We start from the raw sequence: 17,610 nt of genomic DNA on the forward strand, positions 1-17,610 counted from the left end.
TGCATTAAAGCCGAGCTGCCTTTCAGCTTGCACCCAGCCTGCAGGCAGAGGGATACCTGTGTTTTGTTCCTACATTAGTCATTGCCCCCTAAGAGGTGAATGCCCCATCTGCAGGGCTGCCAGAATGGCTAATACCTATCAAAAATTGCAGAAAACCACAAAGAAAGCAGATCTGTGTCGTAGTTGTTGTCGTCGTTGTCCCCCCCCCCCCATCTCAGAGCCCCCAGACTGCTGTGCCCAGCTGTGGCTGCTCACTTGTATTGTTGTGGGGATGAGGAGCCCCAGAGAGGGACCCACTCCTCTACCATGCCAGAGCCCCGCAGAGATGTAGTCCTGCCCCAGGGAGCTGCCAGGCCAAGATCCCACACCAAAAACTTTAGTCAAGCAGCCGCAGGCTCAAAACCGTGGCTTAGCAACAGAAGTAATTGTCCAGAGCAGGGTTTTTCTCCAGTCCCTTACAGGGCTGCCTCTTCTCTGGCTGCTGAGGCGAGGGGCACTCATCGCACCGCAGGGCACATGGCTCTTGCCTGGCATGGGGCAGCACCGCCTCTGCGTGCCACAGGGATGCCCGGTCTTGCAGGGGAGCTGTGGGATGAGCCCATCCTGGTCACAGAGGTGGCATGGCAGCAGTGGTGGCACCTGGGGGTGGGAAGGGAGCTGCAAGGAGTCAAGGTTATTTCTTTTTATAATCACTCGTATAAAGTTTCCTATAGGTTCCCCAGGTTTTAGGGAGTTGCCCAGCCGGGGGACACCCCACACACACACGCGCCCCACACACACACACACCCAGAAAGTCTCTCTGAACTGCTGCCAAGACAGAAATTGGGGTTAACACCCTGTTCTCTGCTGGGGTCCCTGGGGAGATGCCACCCCACCAGAAAGCCCTGTACATAACTGTGTCCTGTGCTGTCCTGACACCACAGGAAACATAAGCCCACAGAGTCCATACTCTGCATCAATCCCCCCCGGTGCTGGAGAATTTCATGCAGTTTACATACATATACGTATACACACACACATAGATACTTATTTCATGTCCCTTCCCTTGTTGTCTGTTGTTGGCTGGCACAGTGCTCACACACAGGAGGGTACTCAGGAAGCATTTGAGATTCTGATAGTAACATGTGTGTTTAGTTTACAGGGATGGAGGGGCAGCTTTTTTAAGTGTGTGTGAAGAAAGAGTGGTCATTAGACGTGTTTATTGAAGTTTACCAGCTCTGTAACTGGTTTTGTTTTTTTTTTAATAAAAGGGTTTCTATTTGCCAGCAGACTTAATTCCTCTGTAATTATGTTCCTAATGCAGGAATCATTTGGCATTTATTTGCCATGATAAAACTTACCATTGCATCTAAATTCAATATGAAGATTTAAGTGTATTTAGGAGACCTAGATGAAGACCTGAAATTAAATATCCCTAGTTTCCTTTTCTAAACAAGGCAGATAAATGCCAGTGGTCAGATCCACATGTGCAGCTACTCCCTTGAGCAGTGGCAGCTGCATGTGCATACTCAGAGAGAGATGGTAGCCCTTCTGATGTGGGTGACTCTTTCAGCATCTTCTCACTGCCCTGCTGTGGTCCAGGGCACTGGTCCTGTGGGTGATGCTGATGGCTGACACTACTTTGTACACCTGAGCAGAGAAAACACACAGCTGAAGAAAAGCTTCAGTTGTTAAGATCACCATCAGCCATCCCAGTTTGCTGTACAGCTTGCACTGGTTTTCAAAATGTTTGCTTTAATAGCTGTGGTAGCAGGATGTTGCTAATGTAGCTTTTTTCCACCTGCGCTGGTGCTCAGGAACAGCCCAGGCAGCAGATGTAGGTCAGCACAGCTGGAGCTGGGAGAGTTCAGGAGACCACATCCTGGCCCAACGACACCACTGTACCCAGCCCTGCCGTGTTCAAAGGAGACTGGATGGGTAAATTGGCTATACTTAATTCATATAGTTGAAACAACAAGCCTGGGAAACACATCCCGTGACTGCCTGGGGGCGGGTGAGCAGCTGCAACTTTGGTAGCAACATGTGGATGTGCTCCCAGGACTGGTAAATGAGACATAAAATGGCCAAGCGAAACACTGACCAGCACGCAACAGGGGTGATGCTGCTCCCAACGTCGTTATTTTCTCCCTAGATGTACTGAGCATCAGAAGCATGCACTGGTAACAATTTTTTTCCCCATTCTTTCTCAGAACTCCTCCCAGCAGGCTTAAAATAGCTGGGCCAAGATAATCATTAACTACTTTGACGTATTTCAATGGGCACAGATTGGGAATTCATAAGGAGAGGACAGAGCTGGAACAGACCTGCACTTCTGGTTCATCTCCAGCAGTATCAGCCTCCTCGGGGTAAAGCCAGTTCAGCCTGGCCTTGCCCATGCTGCTTCTAAAGACAAGCTCCCATCACAGCCAGAAATAAGGAAAGAATATTATATAGAGTTGCTTAGTACACTACTTTTCACAGAAGAGTAATATATAGGGAAGATATTTCATCCTTATGTTGAGAGGGTTATGGCTGAAGCCAGAGCACCATTCCCTTTTTGTAAACTCTGATCTTCCACCTTTGACATCGTCCTGGTTTCAGCTGGGACAAGTTCGTTTTCTTCTCAGTAGCTGGTACAGTGCTGTGTTTTGGATTTAGTATGAGAATGATGTTGATAACACACTGATGTTTTTAGCTGTTGCTAAGGAATGTTTACATTAAGTCAAAGACTTCTCAGCTTCTCAGGCCCTGCCAGCGAGAAGGCTGGAGGGGCACAAGAAGTAGGGAGGGGACACGGCCAGGACAGCTGACCCGAACTAGCCAAAGGGCTATTCCATATCATAGAACACCACGCTCGGTATTTCAACTGGGGGGAGTTGGCTGGGGGCGGCCGATCGCTGCTCAGGGACTGGCTGGGCATCGGTCAGCAGGTGGTGAGCAATTGTAGTGTGCATCGCTTCCCCCCGCCCCTTTTGGGTTTTATCCCTCTCTCTCTCTCCTTTGCATTACAATTATTATTATTAATTATTAATCTTAATTATTAAATTGTTCTTAACCCTCGAGGTTTTACCTTTTTCCTGACTGTTCTCCTTGTCCCGCTGGGGGTGGGGGGCTGTGAGCAAGCAGCTGCGTGTTGCTTAGTTGCCAGCTGGGGTTAAACCAAGACAGACATAACCCCAAATTTAGACTTGTATAACAACAAAAAGAAAAGGCAGGTGCCCTGAGTCCAAAGTCCACTTAGTTGTTTCAGGGGAATAAGATGGTACTGAGCAAGCTGAGGATGAAGCTTGCAGCCAGGGAGTGTTTCTCTGTTGCTGACAAAGCAGAAATGCTGCTTAGGCTGATCCAAGTGATGGGATGGAACTCTACAAAGGAAGATTGCAAAAATAGGTGTCGGGAAGTACACCCTTCAAAGGGACTTTGGAGAGCAGTCCCCAAAGTGAATTGGTGGGAATGCTGTTGTTTGGAGCACTGGTGAAGATGTCATGCAGAGCCATCTTCTACAAACCTACAGAAATGGGCACGGGGATTTGATTTCCATCTCTAATTGCTGTGATCTGCACCTCATTTTGGGCTTGCTTTTGTGTCCATGAAGCTTTTAGCAGAGGTCTCTGTGCAGAGAATCCTTCATGTGTATCACAGCCAATGGACTGCTCCTGAGCTCGCTGTACAGCCGCCTTCTTTGCTGTATAGAGGATTTATTCCTTTAATATGTCCCCGGTGTTTATTTTTCTGCTGGTACAGGAGTGCATGTGCATGTGTGTGCTTGTGGCAGTGTTTTATGAATGCCTGCTGTGGACAGAATTGGGCTTCACAGTATGCAAAAATAGCTGTGCGCTGCACACAAGGATGTAATATTTCACACGGCTGGAGAAAATGTGATAAATCAGGGTTTTGCTGGATTTGCAGAAACCAAGAAACTGGGGGATCCATCTCCACAGTTGAGTCCTGAGCTCTTGCAGGAGCTGGCAGGACTGTCTGTGCCAGAGCATCCCAATTAGGGAAGGAGAACTGGGTCCCCGTGGTGGTGTGGGATATCTATGAACAGTCCTTGGCTGTGAAGAGGCAAGCACGGATTTCAGGCTCATTTATTACAGAGCCCAAGAAGCCAACGTGAGTTCAGGCAGCAGCTACAGCTTTTCTCTTCTGCCTTTGCTTGGAGGTTGTTGCTCTTGGTTCCTGCTCCGTTCTGCCCCACCCCTGATCCTTTATCACCAGTGCCTCCAGCTGCTCATTAGATAAAACCCAGGTCCCTCACTTGCCATTTTGAGCCCTGCAGGAGACCCCAGTGTGCAGCAGGGTGGAAAGGCAGGGATGCTGTAGAGCTAGGATGTTTCTGCATTACCCGTTTGTGCTGGGCTCACACTTGTGTGCTGAGGAGTGAAGCTGCTGAGAAAATAAAGCACCAGGGACTGAGATGAGGAGGGTGGACTAGAGGCACAGAGCAGTCCTTGTATCAAGCTAGCTCTTGGTGTGGAAGAGGTTTAGTGAGCGCTGCCAAATGTCAGTGCTTCTTCCCACATGCACCTTCCTCCCATCTAATCCTTCTCTGCTTCCCTTCTTCTGGCTTTTCCTGTCGCACCTTTCCAGGTGAAAAAGGTTCATGGATCCTACACCCTCCTTGCTCCCCCTCTCCCTTTGCATCTTCTCCGGTGTCTAATGAAAACAAGTGACAGGTAGAGGTGAGCCTGGTTTTGTAATATAAAAAGTTATTTACAGTTTTGTTAAAACTTCATGGAAGATGACATTTTTAGGTCACCTAGCCGAAGCAAATGAAATGATTAACATGTTTGCATTAGGCTTCATAAAAAAAAAAAAAGTATCGCTCTCACCCGGCATGGTACTCAGTTCCTCAGGTCCTGAAACCTGATGTGGTACCCTGAAAGGTAGACAGTTCCCTACCAGGGTTAGCAAGATCAGGATCTGGTTTCCTAACCCAAGGTAGCTGGCATGGATGTCTTTTACTGTGCCCAGCAGCCTCAAACACCAGGATCTGTTTTCTTGGTGCTCTGTCAGTGGTAATGATGGGGCTGATCTCTCCCAAACACTGAAAGTATTATGCCAGCCTTCCCCATCCCATAGATAGTCTTATTCTGCCTTTAAAAGCTTTTAAATCTTGGAGCACAGCTAAATACACTATTGGGGTCTATACTCTGGCTTTTAAACACTAAGAGATAGAGAGTAAAATGTAATGGCTCTGTTCTTCCCTAAATAAGCAATGGCAAATGACTGTAAAATTAGTTCCTGAGCATGTGTGTGCAGAGAGGAATTCAGTCCCACCGTGAACAGGATGATAGCAGATGGATCAGTATAATGCTGGGTTTTCCTGGATACCCTGTTTAAAGCTACACCAGAACACAAGCCAGGAGGCTCAGTGTTTTGGCCGCCCGTCATAAAAGCCAGGACACAATTTGTTCTCCATCTTGCTTGCTTCTAGGCTGGAAATAGCCAGCCCTATAGGCAACGCAGCAGTATGACTCACTTCTGGGACAGACTGTCTGGGAGAAGTGGATGGGGTGGGGGGGTGGGGTGTAATTTTGAGGACCTGTGCCCTGCCAGGCTATGGCTTCACAGGGACCTGGACCCAAAGCACACCCCTGCCACCCACAATCAGATTCTTCAGTGCAGGGGCATGGGGAAGGCGAGTGCTGTGTCTAGTGCAGCAAACGCCCACTGCCTGGCAAGTCCTGGGATGTACCACATGGTGCTGGGCTCGGTCCAGCTCCCGAGGAGGAGCGGCACCTCCACAGCTGGCACAAGCTAGCCTGAGCAGAAGGTCTGAGGGCTGCCATGTCTGTGCTTGAGGTAGCCACCCTGGGCTGAGCAGGCCACCAGTCTGCTCCCTTGCAGCTATCCCCACCAAACCTCACCTTCTAAAGCAGGTGAAACAGTGGCATCTGGTTGCCAACAGAGCTGTGTCCAATGGTTATGGTCTAGTGTGGAACCTCTGGTACTAGTAAGAGTTATGTTTGTCTAATTTTTCCTTCAGCAATATTAGGCATCTTTTATCTACCCAGCTGTCTCTTTCCACAAAAAAATGTAGGACTCTAGTATCTGAGACTGTTACACTCCAGTCAAACTCAGTTCACATCAGCTGAGAATTATTAGAGGGAAAATGGATGGAGGCAGCATTACCTAAGCCAAACCAGGTCAAAAGGAACAAAGAGCAAATGGGTGGATGATGGAGCTTCTGCCATGCCGTGCCTGTGGGAGGAGGGGAGCCTCATTGGTGCTGTCTCTCTTTTTCAGGGGGAGTTGCTGAGCCCGTGTCGATGTGATGGATCAGTGAAGTGCACACACCAGCCATGTCTGATCAAATGGATTAGCGAGAGAGGCTGCTGGAGCTGTGAGCTGTGTTACTACAAGTATCACGTCATTGCCATAAGCACAAAGAACCCTCTGCAGGTAAAGGTACTAGAGACATTTCAAAGTCTATTTTTTCTCATTTCTGTTTTTGTTTCTGGGAGCAAGTGAATTCTACCTGCATGGGGTTTCCTTCCCTGTGCACAGCGATCTATATGTCGGAGGCGCTTCAAAAGGGTTGTTGGGGGTCCGAAGAAGCCCCCATGTTTTGCTTGGTGATACCAGGGGCATCCTCTGGGAGTCTGCTTTTGCTGTCCTTTGACCATTCCCACATTCACTTGCCTCCTGTTGAAAATGCCAGTGTGACCATGATAGTGCTGTAACACCTCACAGCCCTTCCAATGTGTTCACCCACTGGAGACCACAGGTATGCCACTGTCTCCAGGGGCGGATGAGGATGGAGCAGTTACAGAATTTGCTACAACGGAGCACACAGTCTGTGACAGAGCAGTATCCTGAGGCTCCACGTGTCTATAGTTGTGCCATTAAGCCTGATCTTCTCCTGCTGAGCCTCCTCTGTGTTGGCATAAGGGGCAGAGGAGGCAGATGGAGGGCTCTTACAGCTCTCTTATCTTGCCACCCTTTTCACTTCGCTGCTCCCCCGTGATCAAATACATCCTGGCATGGCACAAGGGGTGTTGGCTCTGATGCTCTGATCTCTCCAAGCCTGATTCTTGGTGGACATTTACAGATGTACACACAAGAGATAAGGCACATCTTGGTGTAAGTGGCTCTGAAAGGCATCAGAGGACCCACCTTCTTTCTCTTCTGAGTTCAAAAGCACTGTGGTTTAATAAGCCCCACTGCAGGCTGGTAATTTAAAATCAAGATTCAGAATGGGGAAGACTGTGTGACTGTTAAAAAAAGGTATAAATTATCCTTAATAGCTATTGATTTATTTCTGGGGCAACACCTGAAGATGAATTAATTGCTGAATGCCTTTGCTGAGCACCATTAGTGCCTTGGATGTAAGGAGAACATAACATCCAGGCACTACTGCTTAATTAGCATCATCTGGACTGGAGACATGTTACAGCAGCATGCTGTGGTTTAGAGACTGGGGAAATGTCTGTAAGGATGTTGGTTTGTCCAGAATCTGGTGGAGGGCTTTGGCTCTTTGCCGGTTGCTCTGCTTTCTAACAGGAGGCAAGGATTTGCTAGTGATGGTGCCCAGTTGTACGGCAGTAGAGGGGGAATGGAAACTCCTGCTCTGTTCTCCCCTCCAAACTGCAGTCTCTGTGTATCTTTTTCCAAGCCTGAGGTCACTAACCACAGTGAGGAAACAGGGACAGCCATTTAGGACTCCAGACTTAAATGAAATAGTGAAATTAGTGGAGCATCCTGGGGAAATTTTGCTAGGGGCAAGGAATAAGACTGCCTGCTCTCTGCAAGTCCCTACAGTTCCTGATTCAATTTGCCTTGTGCCGTGGGCTGGAGAGATCAGTAGTTTCATCCCAAACCCCAGACCCAGGGTGTTTTAATTTCCTGGCTCTGGTAACAGAGCAGATTGATACACAGGAGGAGTGATGTGGACAAAGCAGCATTTGTTTGTTTCTTGAAAGCTGGTCCATGAGTGCCCTAATGCTCAGATTAGGGGTGCAATCCTAAGCAACACTGAAGGTCTGTGGGTGCATATGTAGCCAGCACTGCCTTTAATGAATAACCTCCAAATGCTTCCAGAGACTCAGGACAACAGGTCAGCGATTTTCCTCCTGCTCCTCACTCAGCTAAAACTTGTTGGAGCTATCCACAGACAAGCTCCCCTCCCACACACACAGTTCAAAAGCCTGTGCAAAGCATTGCTCTTTCTGGGCTCCTGTGTTAGAAAGGGGCCTGATCTGCTGGCCTTTGCCATCAACACAAAAACTGAGTGGCAGGAGCAGCTGAGTTAGAGAGCTCAGCTCCAGGAGCGAGCGTCCCAGAGGACCGTGCAAAACCTGGGCTCAGAGGCTTTGTGTTGCTGGCATAGCTTTCACAGCACTTCTTGCAGAAGCACTGGGAGATTTGGAGGGTGGGAAGAAGCAACTGGAGTGAAAAGCCACTTGATCTGGAATAAATGCAGCGTGTATAGATTTACAGCTGTGTGCCCGGGTGTCCTGACTGGTGCCAGTACAAAGGCATTTCTGGGAAGCAGATGCTACACTACACTAGTACGTGAAATCCCATGGGAAGTGGCTGATGTACCAGGCCTGGACTTCCCACAAGGACTAAGAGCTCAAGCCCCCCATAACCCATCACCATGCATGTCTCTTTCCTCAGCGGCTCTCACCAGCCTCTGATGCTGGGAAAGGGAGGCAGAAAGGACCCAGGGGCTGCGATGCCCTGACACTATGTGCCATAACGTCTCGCAGCACGTGCGGGCAGGAAGAGCATCCTTTCTGCTTGGTATTCACCCCACATGTGGATAACAGGGGGCACCTGGACATACAAGCATGTCTCCAAAAGTAAAGTAATAGTCCCTGGCCTTTCTTCTCCAGGGTCTGCTGGAAATTCTGCCCAGCTTTATTCTTACTAGAAAGCTCTGAATTTCTCAAGGACAGATTCTTGAGTGCAAAAGCTGTAGGAAGTAATAGTTGTCTGTTTATACCAGACAAACTGTAACACAGGCAAGGACCACACAAACCTCACCCTGTCAAATGAAACCTGTTTGGGTGATGCTCTGAGCCTGGCTAGATTTTGATGAGCCATGTGGCCTACCTAGCCCCTGTGTCCTCTCCTATGACAGACCACTGGGAAGCCAAACCCAGGCAGCTGGCAGGTCCTGGGCTCCCTGAAGCATGTCCAATTGGTCTGAGCAGAGCAGCACACCCAACACCCACATGTTCTCTGGGATCTGCATGTTTCTCTGCCCATTTTGACATCTGCTGGGCATTTTTTGGAGTGCCTAGGAGCACAACATGGGCCAGATGTGTGTGGAGAGTTGTGGTATGGGCGGAGAAGTTGCAGCTGAGGGAAGATGGTTCATGCATAATTAACACAGACTCCTTCCAGCCTTCAGGCTGTTATGATGCCTCATACCAGAAAGAGGCCTTTAGTCTGGTATTTTGGCAGAATTAACCTCTATAAATTAATACCACCTCCCCCCATCCCTGGATTGAAAGCATTTAAAAGTGAAAGCCTTAAAAGTAAAAGCTACACTGCAAACCCACAGAGACTGGGGGTTTAAGGGTTTTGAACAACATGAGAGGTGTCCGGCCAAGCAGCAGCTGGGCAGCAAATAAGCAAAAATATCCCACCAGCTGTGAGCAGCCAGAAGACCCAGAGCTTTTGTCTGACCACCCATCCATCCTCCTGATCTCCAGTCTGCCAGTCACCGAGATAGAAGTCATGGGCATGGAGGCTTTAATTGCTCCTCTCCATTATGATATTTGTGCAAAGCCCACGATTTTGAAAAGGCCCTGAAAACACAGAGTTTCAGAAGCATGTAATAGTACTGCGGACACCCTGGTGCTGATGCATAGTGGACAAAGTACCTGCCATGATGGGACTCTGCAGTGAGTTTCATCTATACAGCTCCTTTGTACCTTCTCCTGAACCACATCCACTCTGATTTTAGCAAATCAAAAATCCGTTTGAACTAACCTTCCCAGACCTACAACTGCCTGCAGCCTCAGTGAGTTCAGCTCTGCTTTACAGTCATTACCTCTGACTCTTCCTGTATCGAGGGTTGTTTCAGCTCCAAAAATCCTCAGTTATCCAGTGCTGGGGTTGGCATCCAGTCCCAGTTCTTTTCCAGCTCTATTTTGACTGTGGTGATGCTCCCTTAAGAGCTGATGAGTGCTTGTTTACATGGCCTCTTCATCAGGCCACCCACACCTGCAAGAAAAGTGGCTGAGGTGCCCAGGTGTTTGAACTTCAGCGTGAGCTAAAAAGCTTGAGGCAAGTTCACTGATGTTTACTCGTTGTCCCAACCTGCTGAATCACCTGTGTTGAGTATGAACTTGGCTGGTCCCTGCTGAGCTCCAGCTCCAGTAAGCAATGGGTGCAATCACAGCAAGAGATACTTCATGGCTTGTGCCTCGTAGCAGGGGCTTTGTAGGATACCCATACTGTAGCCTGACTCTTACCAGATGCTTTGGCACGTGGGGGAGAGGGGGTTCATTACTGCACGCTTCCATTGCGTGGCCCTATTGGGCCCTCCTTCCACCTTGTTGCCTTTCCAGTATCTGAATAAGTGACAGCATCTGTAAATGTGCAGCAGGAAAGCTCTCACAGCAGTGGCATAACTTCGCTTGGTGAATTTATAAAAAGAAAAGCCATCCTTGAACAGATAATCGAGGAGGATGGCCAGGGCTTTAGGACACCAGTGAGGAGAGAGCCAGACTGAAGCAGTGCTGGGAATGGTCCACTCCAACCTTCTGGGAAAAAACCCTGCTTGCTTGTGATCCTGGGTCTGAAAATTAAATTGCTGACTAGCACAGCTCAGGATGTTAATGATACGTACTAAGGGGACTTGTCAGATACAGCAATAAAAATAAACTGAACTGCCTGAGGCAGGCATGGGGGAGCTCTCAGAGGAGTGTAGGAAGGCTTTCCCAGTAAGCAAGTCTTCTTTGCAAGCTGCTGCAGTAAGACATAGATACCTTCTGCAGGCAAATATCTGCCTTGGATCTGCTCATGTTAGTGCTTGGGAGCCTTTGGAGACTGCTGGTGCCAAAGAAAGTGAAATACAGATCAGACCTTTAATACTATAGTAATGACATTATTAATCTGTGTTACATTGGCAGTGGGAGTTTTCACTCACAAGCCTCTGAGCAGAAGCACTGAAGCAAACAAGGAAACAGGTTTGTCCCAAGTACAACACGTAGGTTATGAAACAGTGCAAGAGAACAAGAGTGACATGACTGGCCGGCACCAGTCCCAGCTTGGACCGTGGCTAAGGTCATCACAAATGTCAGACCTGGGCTCCTAAGCAGCCCTTTCTGAGGCATCTTTGTTGCAGAGCTTTGCGATTTGGGGGAAATGGGGAAATGGCTAAAATCAGTCCAAGAGAGCTTGGTGTTTTGCATGTGCACATCTGGGTGGTGTGCCAAAGCGCTCAACCAAGGGGGATAGTAGCAGAGCTCAGACAGACAGCTCCTGAGTGAATGAGGACATTTCTTCAGAATGATCTGGAGGGATGGAGACCTTTTTCCAGCACAAGTGGCAAGCCATCGCAGAGAGCTGCTTGGGCACACTGTGAAGCCATTGTAAGCCCAGAGCTCACAAAGCTGCTCCTGTTATCCTGCAGAAGCCTTTAAAGCTTTCTGGTCCCACCAAGTCCTTAGTTCTGCCCTGTTTAGTGCTGGCAGAGCATTCATAGAGCTTTCTACCTGCCTAAAGGTCACATTCCTGATTGACAACCTGGATGATCTGCCAGTTATTAAAGGTGCACTTCAGTACAGCTCAGCGGCTACCTGGAACTCAACAGTCATTATCAGATGAGGAAAAAAGGGCTCAGTGTTAGGTTTCTCCCCACAAGGTGGGATTGCTTGACCCTGTGACCTTGCTAGAGTTTGAACATTTGAGCTGGAGATTTGGAGGGAGGGGACTGTGTCTGCAGCCAGGCATTCAAAGAGCTTTGGGGGTTTCAGACATGCCAGTAAAGGGATTCTGCAGCATTGCCGAGACCTTTCTTTGCAGCTCTAGTAGTGACCCAAGGACAATAGGGTCATCTACTAAATCCCTGGTCTGTTGGCCGTAATGGTGGAGAGGGGTTAGGAAAATGGGCGATATTTTAAGGGCTGTTACAAAATTTGAGAGGCACAGTGTAGTGATTGAGGCAGGCTCCTGAGGCCACCAGTGCAGGGACACATCAGGCCCAGCTCCTGCAGCTGAAATTCATCAGCACGTTCCACCTCTGAACAGCTCTTCGACCCTTCTGTCTGTGCTTTCACTGAGTAATATGCTTTATCTTCTGTCTCACCCTTTTTTCCTCTGTGCAAACCTCATACCCTAAGATGTGTAGCAAAATAGAATTAAAAGATGAAAAATAATGACTGTGGTTATTGGTGGCTCGGGCTAGATGTGGGATGCCAAACTGCAGTTCTCAGAGTTGCCAGAGAGGAAATACAATATTTATTACTTTTTTTTTTTTTTTCTCTGGAAAATATTAAATTCTTCTGCAAGCTGGTTATTTTCCTCAGTGTTCAGCTCTGACCCATTTACCTCCTTGCCAGAGGGTAATCACACCCCAGTGCCACCTCCTAAACAGAGTCAGGACTGCTGCTGTGTGTGTCACTGCCACTTAGTGCCAGATGCCGGGGGAGAGTCTCCTACCCCCTGGCACAGCTGATGGACTCCAGCCTCTTCATTATCACCGAAGTGAACCTCCTGGAAGCTGCCGCCAGCTGAGCAGCATCAGGCAGCGTCCCTGCCTGTGCTTCAGCCTCTCTCTGTTCCCAGCTGAAGGGAGCGGGGTTTGAAGGTTGCATTTAGGTGTAACTTCTCTGTGCTCTGAGCCCCATCCCCTTTGACAGTGTGTTTAGCCCTGCACCTAAGCCTCCCTGTCTCTGCAAAGCAGCGGTGCTGGGTGTACGTGGCTGCTAGCTGTAGAAAACAGCTCCTTCTTCTTTTCCTGTCTTTAATTGCTGCCTTGGAAGAACCTGTTGCCACCACAGGCCTTGCAGTGTGCCAGACAGATGGTGAGGAGCCAGTCCATTACCTCCTCTTGAGAGAGAAATGATGCAGAATGATTTGTCTGGCACAGGCACACGCAGGTCAGCATGGGAGACCTACAGTAAAACCTTTTGCATGGAGCACCAGGCTCTCTGCACTCCCACCCCTCAGCATTTGCCAGAGTGACTGGACGAGGAGATGAGATCCCGGGAAAGCTGCAGGGGTGAAAGTGCAACCCCACATACATACTCAACCTCCCTCCCACCACATGCCTCTAGCCCTGGACCTCCGAGCTGACAGCACCAGTTGCAGATTTGTCCTGCATCTGCTTATGGTGCTGCTGAGAATGAAGCTGAAGAGCTGATGGGAGGACAGCATAGCTGTTGATCCGCCCCTCAGAACCCAGTTCTGGGGACAATGGGTGCTGGGTGGCTTTGCTCTGTATTATGTTAGGAGAGGAGCTGCACAGCGGTGCATCTCCTGTGGACTCCAGCACCCCTGCGTCTAGCCTTGACTCGTTGCGACTGGCACCACCAAGCTTCCAGCACTAAGAGGAGGGCTGTTCACTACCTCAACTTCTTTGTGGCACAAAGGGGCCACTTGTGCGGCTGGATTTGGTGCAGGCGTGGAGCAGGTCAGGCTACGGCAGAGTGGGAACAAGCTGCTGAAGAGATCACCAAGTGTTCCCAGTGCTCGGTGTTTGCCTTTGGCTGCGCCAGCCGCTGGAGTGGACGGCAGGAAGGGGACTGGGGATAGCTGAGCCCAGGAGGGGGTCTGGGGTTAGCTGAGCCAAGTCCTGCTTCAGCAGGGAACAAGCTCTCTCTCTGCTCAGCAGCCTTATGGCCATCTACTCTGTGGCCAGTGATGAAATAAGCTGGTACTACTTACCTCATGGATGCTGCACATCCCTGATATATGGTTTGAGGGCTGCCTGCCCTTGCAGGATGTAAGCCAAGGAGCAAGGCTGGCAGAGGCAGATGCTTCAGCTCACCTCTGAGCCAAGCCAGGCAATCTCCTTCCAGTTGCAACCCACAGTCCTCAGTCTCAGGCTGAAGCTCCTGTCTGTTCCTCTCCGAAGGCAGCCCTTTGCAGGAGAGTGCATTCAGTTCAGGTGTTTGGTCGTTGGACTGGTAGCAATGCCATGCATGCCTGTACCAGCTCAAGTCACCTGTTGTCCTTCTTGCCCTTCAATCAGGGTTCAAAGTCCTCCCTGCCTCCCAAAAAGCACTGGTAACTCCCGGCTGGCCTGAGCATTAAAGGGGGACCCAGCAACTGAACTCCTTTCTTACCCTGCGAAAGGATGGACCAAGGCTTGATGGGTGACCCCGCTGTCCCAGGATATGTCTGACAAGCATGCAGGGTACCGAGGGCTCGCCAGAGACGCCGCTTCACAGGGACACTGGATTTGGGCTGAATCCAAGCTAAACATTTTCAATTCCTCTGAATCCTCTATACCTGCAGGAGGTTGAAATCCGCCTTTATTTATCCTTCTGCCAGTCCCACTGAGATTTCAAGGGCATGTATCTCACAGCTAAAGGTGGCCTATATACTTCTGTGCCAGGAGAGGCTGTCTTTCCCCAGCCTGTTTACGTGTCTGATTTCTCATTTGCAGGAGGGGCTACAGGCCATGCCCCCAAGTCTTGTTAAAGAAAGCAATTTCTGCTCTTGCTTTTTACAGGGCAGCTCTCTCTGCAGTGTAAATCTGAGTGGGGACATTTTATGCTGGATGACAGAAAGGAATCTGGGCTTAGGATATTTATACCGTAGCTTATACAAAGCTATTTGACATAGTGAATGGATTTGGGGGAGTTATTTCTATTTTTTTCTTCCGAGGAAGAAGCGTTGACGTTTACCTTGGAACACAGCCTAAACGTGTCATCACCTAAAGGCAGGGTGTCCTGACCACAGCAACTTGTGTTGTTTGTAGCAAGTTTTGTGGGAAGTGCATTGCTGCTGCGAGATCCTACCTAGTGCTGTGATCCTGTCAGATCTCACAAAGTGGCAAAGAGCCAGCTCATGGGAGGCCTCCAAAGGAAAGCTTGGCTCTCTGAGACACTTCTTTTCATGGTAATAGGATGCCTCAGCTGAGGACGCTGCCTGGCCTCTGTTTGAGGTAGCAACTGAATATGTCCTGGTTTGTGGTGGCCACCACAGACCTACTTTCGTGGGGATGTTATTTTTGGTGTCTTGCCCCCAGCCTGTCCTGCCTCCTTCAGGTCTCTGTGCTTTCCTGGTGAGATGCAGGATTCCTCTCCATTGCTTCTTCACCAATGCTGTCAGGAAACGTGGGGCCATGCACTGTTGAACAACTGCCATGCTCCACCCCAGATATGGACCAGGTAAAAGCACCTATGCTCACAGGTGCTCTTTGAGATCTCCAAACCACCACAATGATGTAAAACAGCAGTGTGCCCCAAGTAACTAATCTCTCCTCTTCTTTCTTCCTCCTTCCCCCTTGTCCCCTCTCCTCTCCCTGTTGCCTTCCCTTGCAGTGGCAGGCCATCTCTCTGACAGTCATTGAGAAGGTTCAGATAGCAGCGGCCATCCTGGGTTCCCTCTTTCTCATCGCCAGTATCTCGTGGCTCATCTGGTCGACCTTCAGTCCTTCGGCCAAATGGCAACGCCAGGACCTGCTCTTCCAGATCTGCTATGGAATGTACGGCTTCATGGACATTGTCTGTATAGGTGGGTGATCGTATCTCACGGCATGGCTGAGGTCACCCGTCCGCTCACTCATGGAGGGGAGCAGGAGATGGTGTGGAGAGCTGGCTGGTACAGCTCAGCTTGGGTTGAGCATCCCTGGCTTTTCCTCCTCTTTACTTTCACGGCACCTCTTTTTACAGTCCTCTCTGCTCATCTGGGCAACCCCAGAGTGTCTCCTTGGCTGGGCTGGCAGAGGGACCTGCAGCAACCCCAGAGAGAAAGAAAACTCTTTTCAAAGCAAGAAGAGGGTGGGGAGGTGTGGGGGAGGCTGGGGAGTATAAGGCTTTTGAAAAACTCCTTCCTTTCTGGAATAGCTAATTTAGGGACTGCCTCGTGGTTGGGTATGGCAGGGTCTCTCCACATGCAACTCCTTGGCTCTCCAGCCCAGCCTCTCTGCCAGGCAGGGTTGGCTGCCCCATCTTTGGCCCACCCTGGTGCTGCAAGTCCCAACCAGCCCAGGTCATGCTCCTGTGTGGGTAGAGTCACTCCTGAGGCAAGGAGCCCCAGTTCAGCCCTCAGGAGGAGTAGAACAGACTGTATCACAGAGCAGCAGTTGGTGAAACTGGGGTACAGGAGTAAAATAAACCCAGTGGCAGGAAGAGAGGTCTGGACCACACATCCTCGTATCTGGGTTCAAAAGGCTCTTGGTTTCAGCATCCTTCCCAGCACAGGACTTGGGCCTGCTGAAACCCAGGCCTACTCCTCCCACTGTTGCCACTACTGTGCTAACGAGATGCAGGCTTGGTCTGCAGAGATCATCCTGCTCCTTCATGAGGTGCCGGTGGAGCTACCACATCTCTCCAGGAACAAAGGGTGGCAGACGGGGTGAAAGAGAGATGGGCAGCACCCACATGTTGGCACAGTAGCCACTGGTGACATCCTTTTGCTGGTGGAACTGAGAGTGGAAAAAATTATCCCCGTGTGTGTGGTGTGCGTTTGTGTCGCCTTGTCAGCAGAGGACAGAAGTGGAGAGCCCTGGCCTGAGTGGATGTCAGTAACATGATTAACTGGCTTTGATAAAGCTTCAAGAGCTGAGGGGAACTGATTAGCTCATCTGTCAATAGGAGCTAAATCCTCCCACATGGCAGAGAGCAAAGCATGTCAGCCATGAACTGAAAGGGAAACGGGCAGGCAGATTCAGATTTGAGGTTCTTTGTTTCCTTCTTATTAATTTTTTTAAGAGTCTGGCCTCTATTTCTCTTTTTCACCTTCTCTGAGGGGGAAAAAAGCCCCTTTGCATCTCCACTGATGTCACCATTTAAGCTTAATGCCCTAGGCTGGGAGCTTTGATTTTTTCCAGCCAAAGAGCAAGCAACCATCCTGTTCCCAGGAACATTCCAGAGTCATAGCTTGGGGCAGCCCCTCGTCTCACAGTCCTCCCTGTGCAGCTGGCAGTCCTGGTGGGCCAGACATGCTGGCTTTCCCACAAACTCCAAAGCAAGTGGGAAGCATTACAGATGCAGTGAGTTAACACAGCTGCATGTGGCTTCTCTTGCCCAGCACCTCAGAGACTACCCAGAGATGGCTCCACTTGTGCTGTGTGCAGCACGTCTGCCTGTGCTGCCAGGCAGCCTACCCATGCTCAACCAGGAGAGATGATGTTCTGGACCATGTAAGCCTTTCTATCATCTCCCTAGAAAAGCTCATACGTGCATGCAGCCAGCCCTCTGCCCCTGCCACGCTCCAGCGTAAAACTCACTCGTGTTGTGCATCAGTACCCTTTGCAATACCAGCTGCTGCTGCTGCTCCCAAGCCTGCAGTGGAGGGGAAAGGAGCTCTGAGCGATGCTAGCTGAGATCTGGTGTTCACTGTCCTCCCTGCCTCCTCCTCCTCCTCCTCCTCCTTCTCTTCTTTCTCTGCCCATGTTGAACCAAATGACAAACAAAGTCTTCATGGGGAGCTGTGATGCAGTCAGGTCTCTCCTCTGACCAGCCCTGCTGATTTCAGGGGACTGCACTAGCACTAGCC

The 17,610-nt window shown here is 49.8% G+C and overlaps 1 protein-coding gene across 2 annotated transcripts in view; it reads left to right on the plus strand.

Annotated features, from left to right (window-relative positions):
* MARCHF4 (membrane associated ring-CH-type finger 4) overlaps positions 1-17,610 on the plus strand; it is a gene marked incomplete at its 5' end in the record, with an annotated part of 101,977 nt that overhangs the window by 66,383 nt on the left and 17,984 nt on the right. Inside the window, 2 exons of one of the 2 annotated variants that reach the window (XM_080398750.1) lie at positions 6,229-6,390; positions 15,432-15,624. In XM_080398750.1, coding sequence (XP_080254876.1) covers positions 6,229-6,390; positions 15,432-15,624 — 355 coding nt within the window. The remainder of the gene's footprint in view (positions 1-6,228; positions 6,391-15,431; positions 15,625-17,610) is intronic. The other variant, XM_080398751.1, reaches the window with a different exon arrangement.

The sequence above is a fragment of the Falco punctatus genome (assembly GCF_963210335.1).
Source record: "Falco punctatus genome assembly, chromosome: 8".
NCBI classification, from domain to species: domain Eukaryota; kingdom Metazoa; phylum Chordata; class Aves; order Falconiformes; family Falconidae; genus Falco; species Falco punctatus.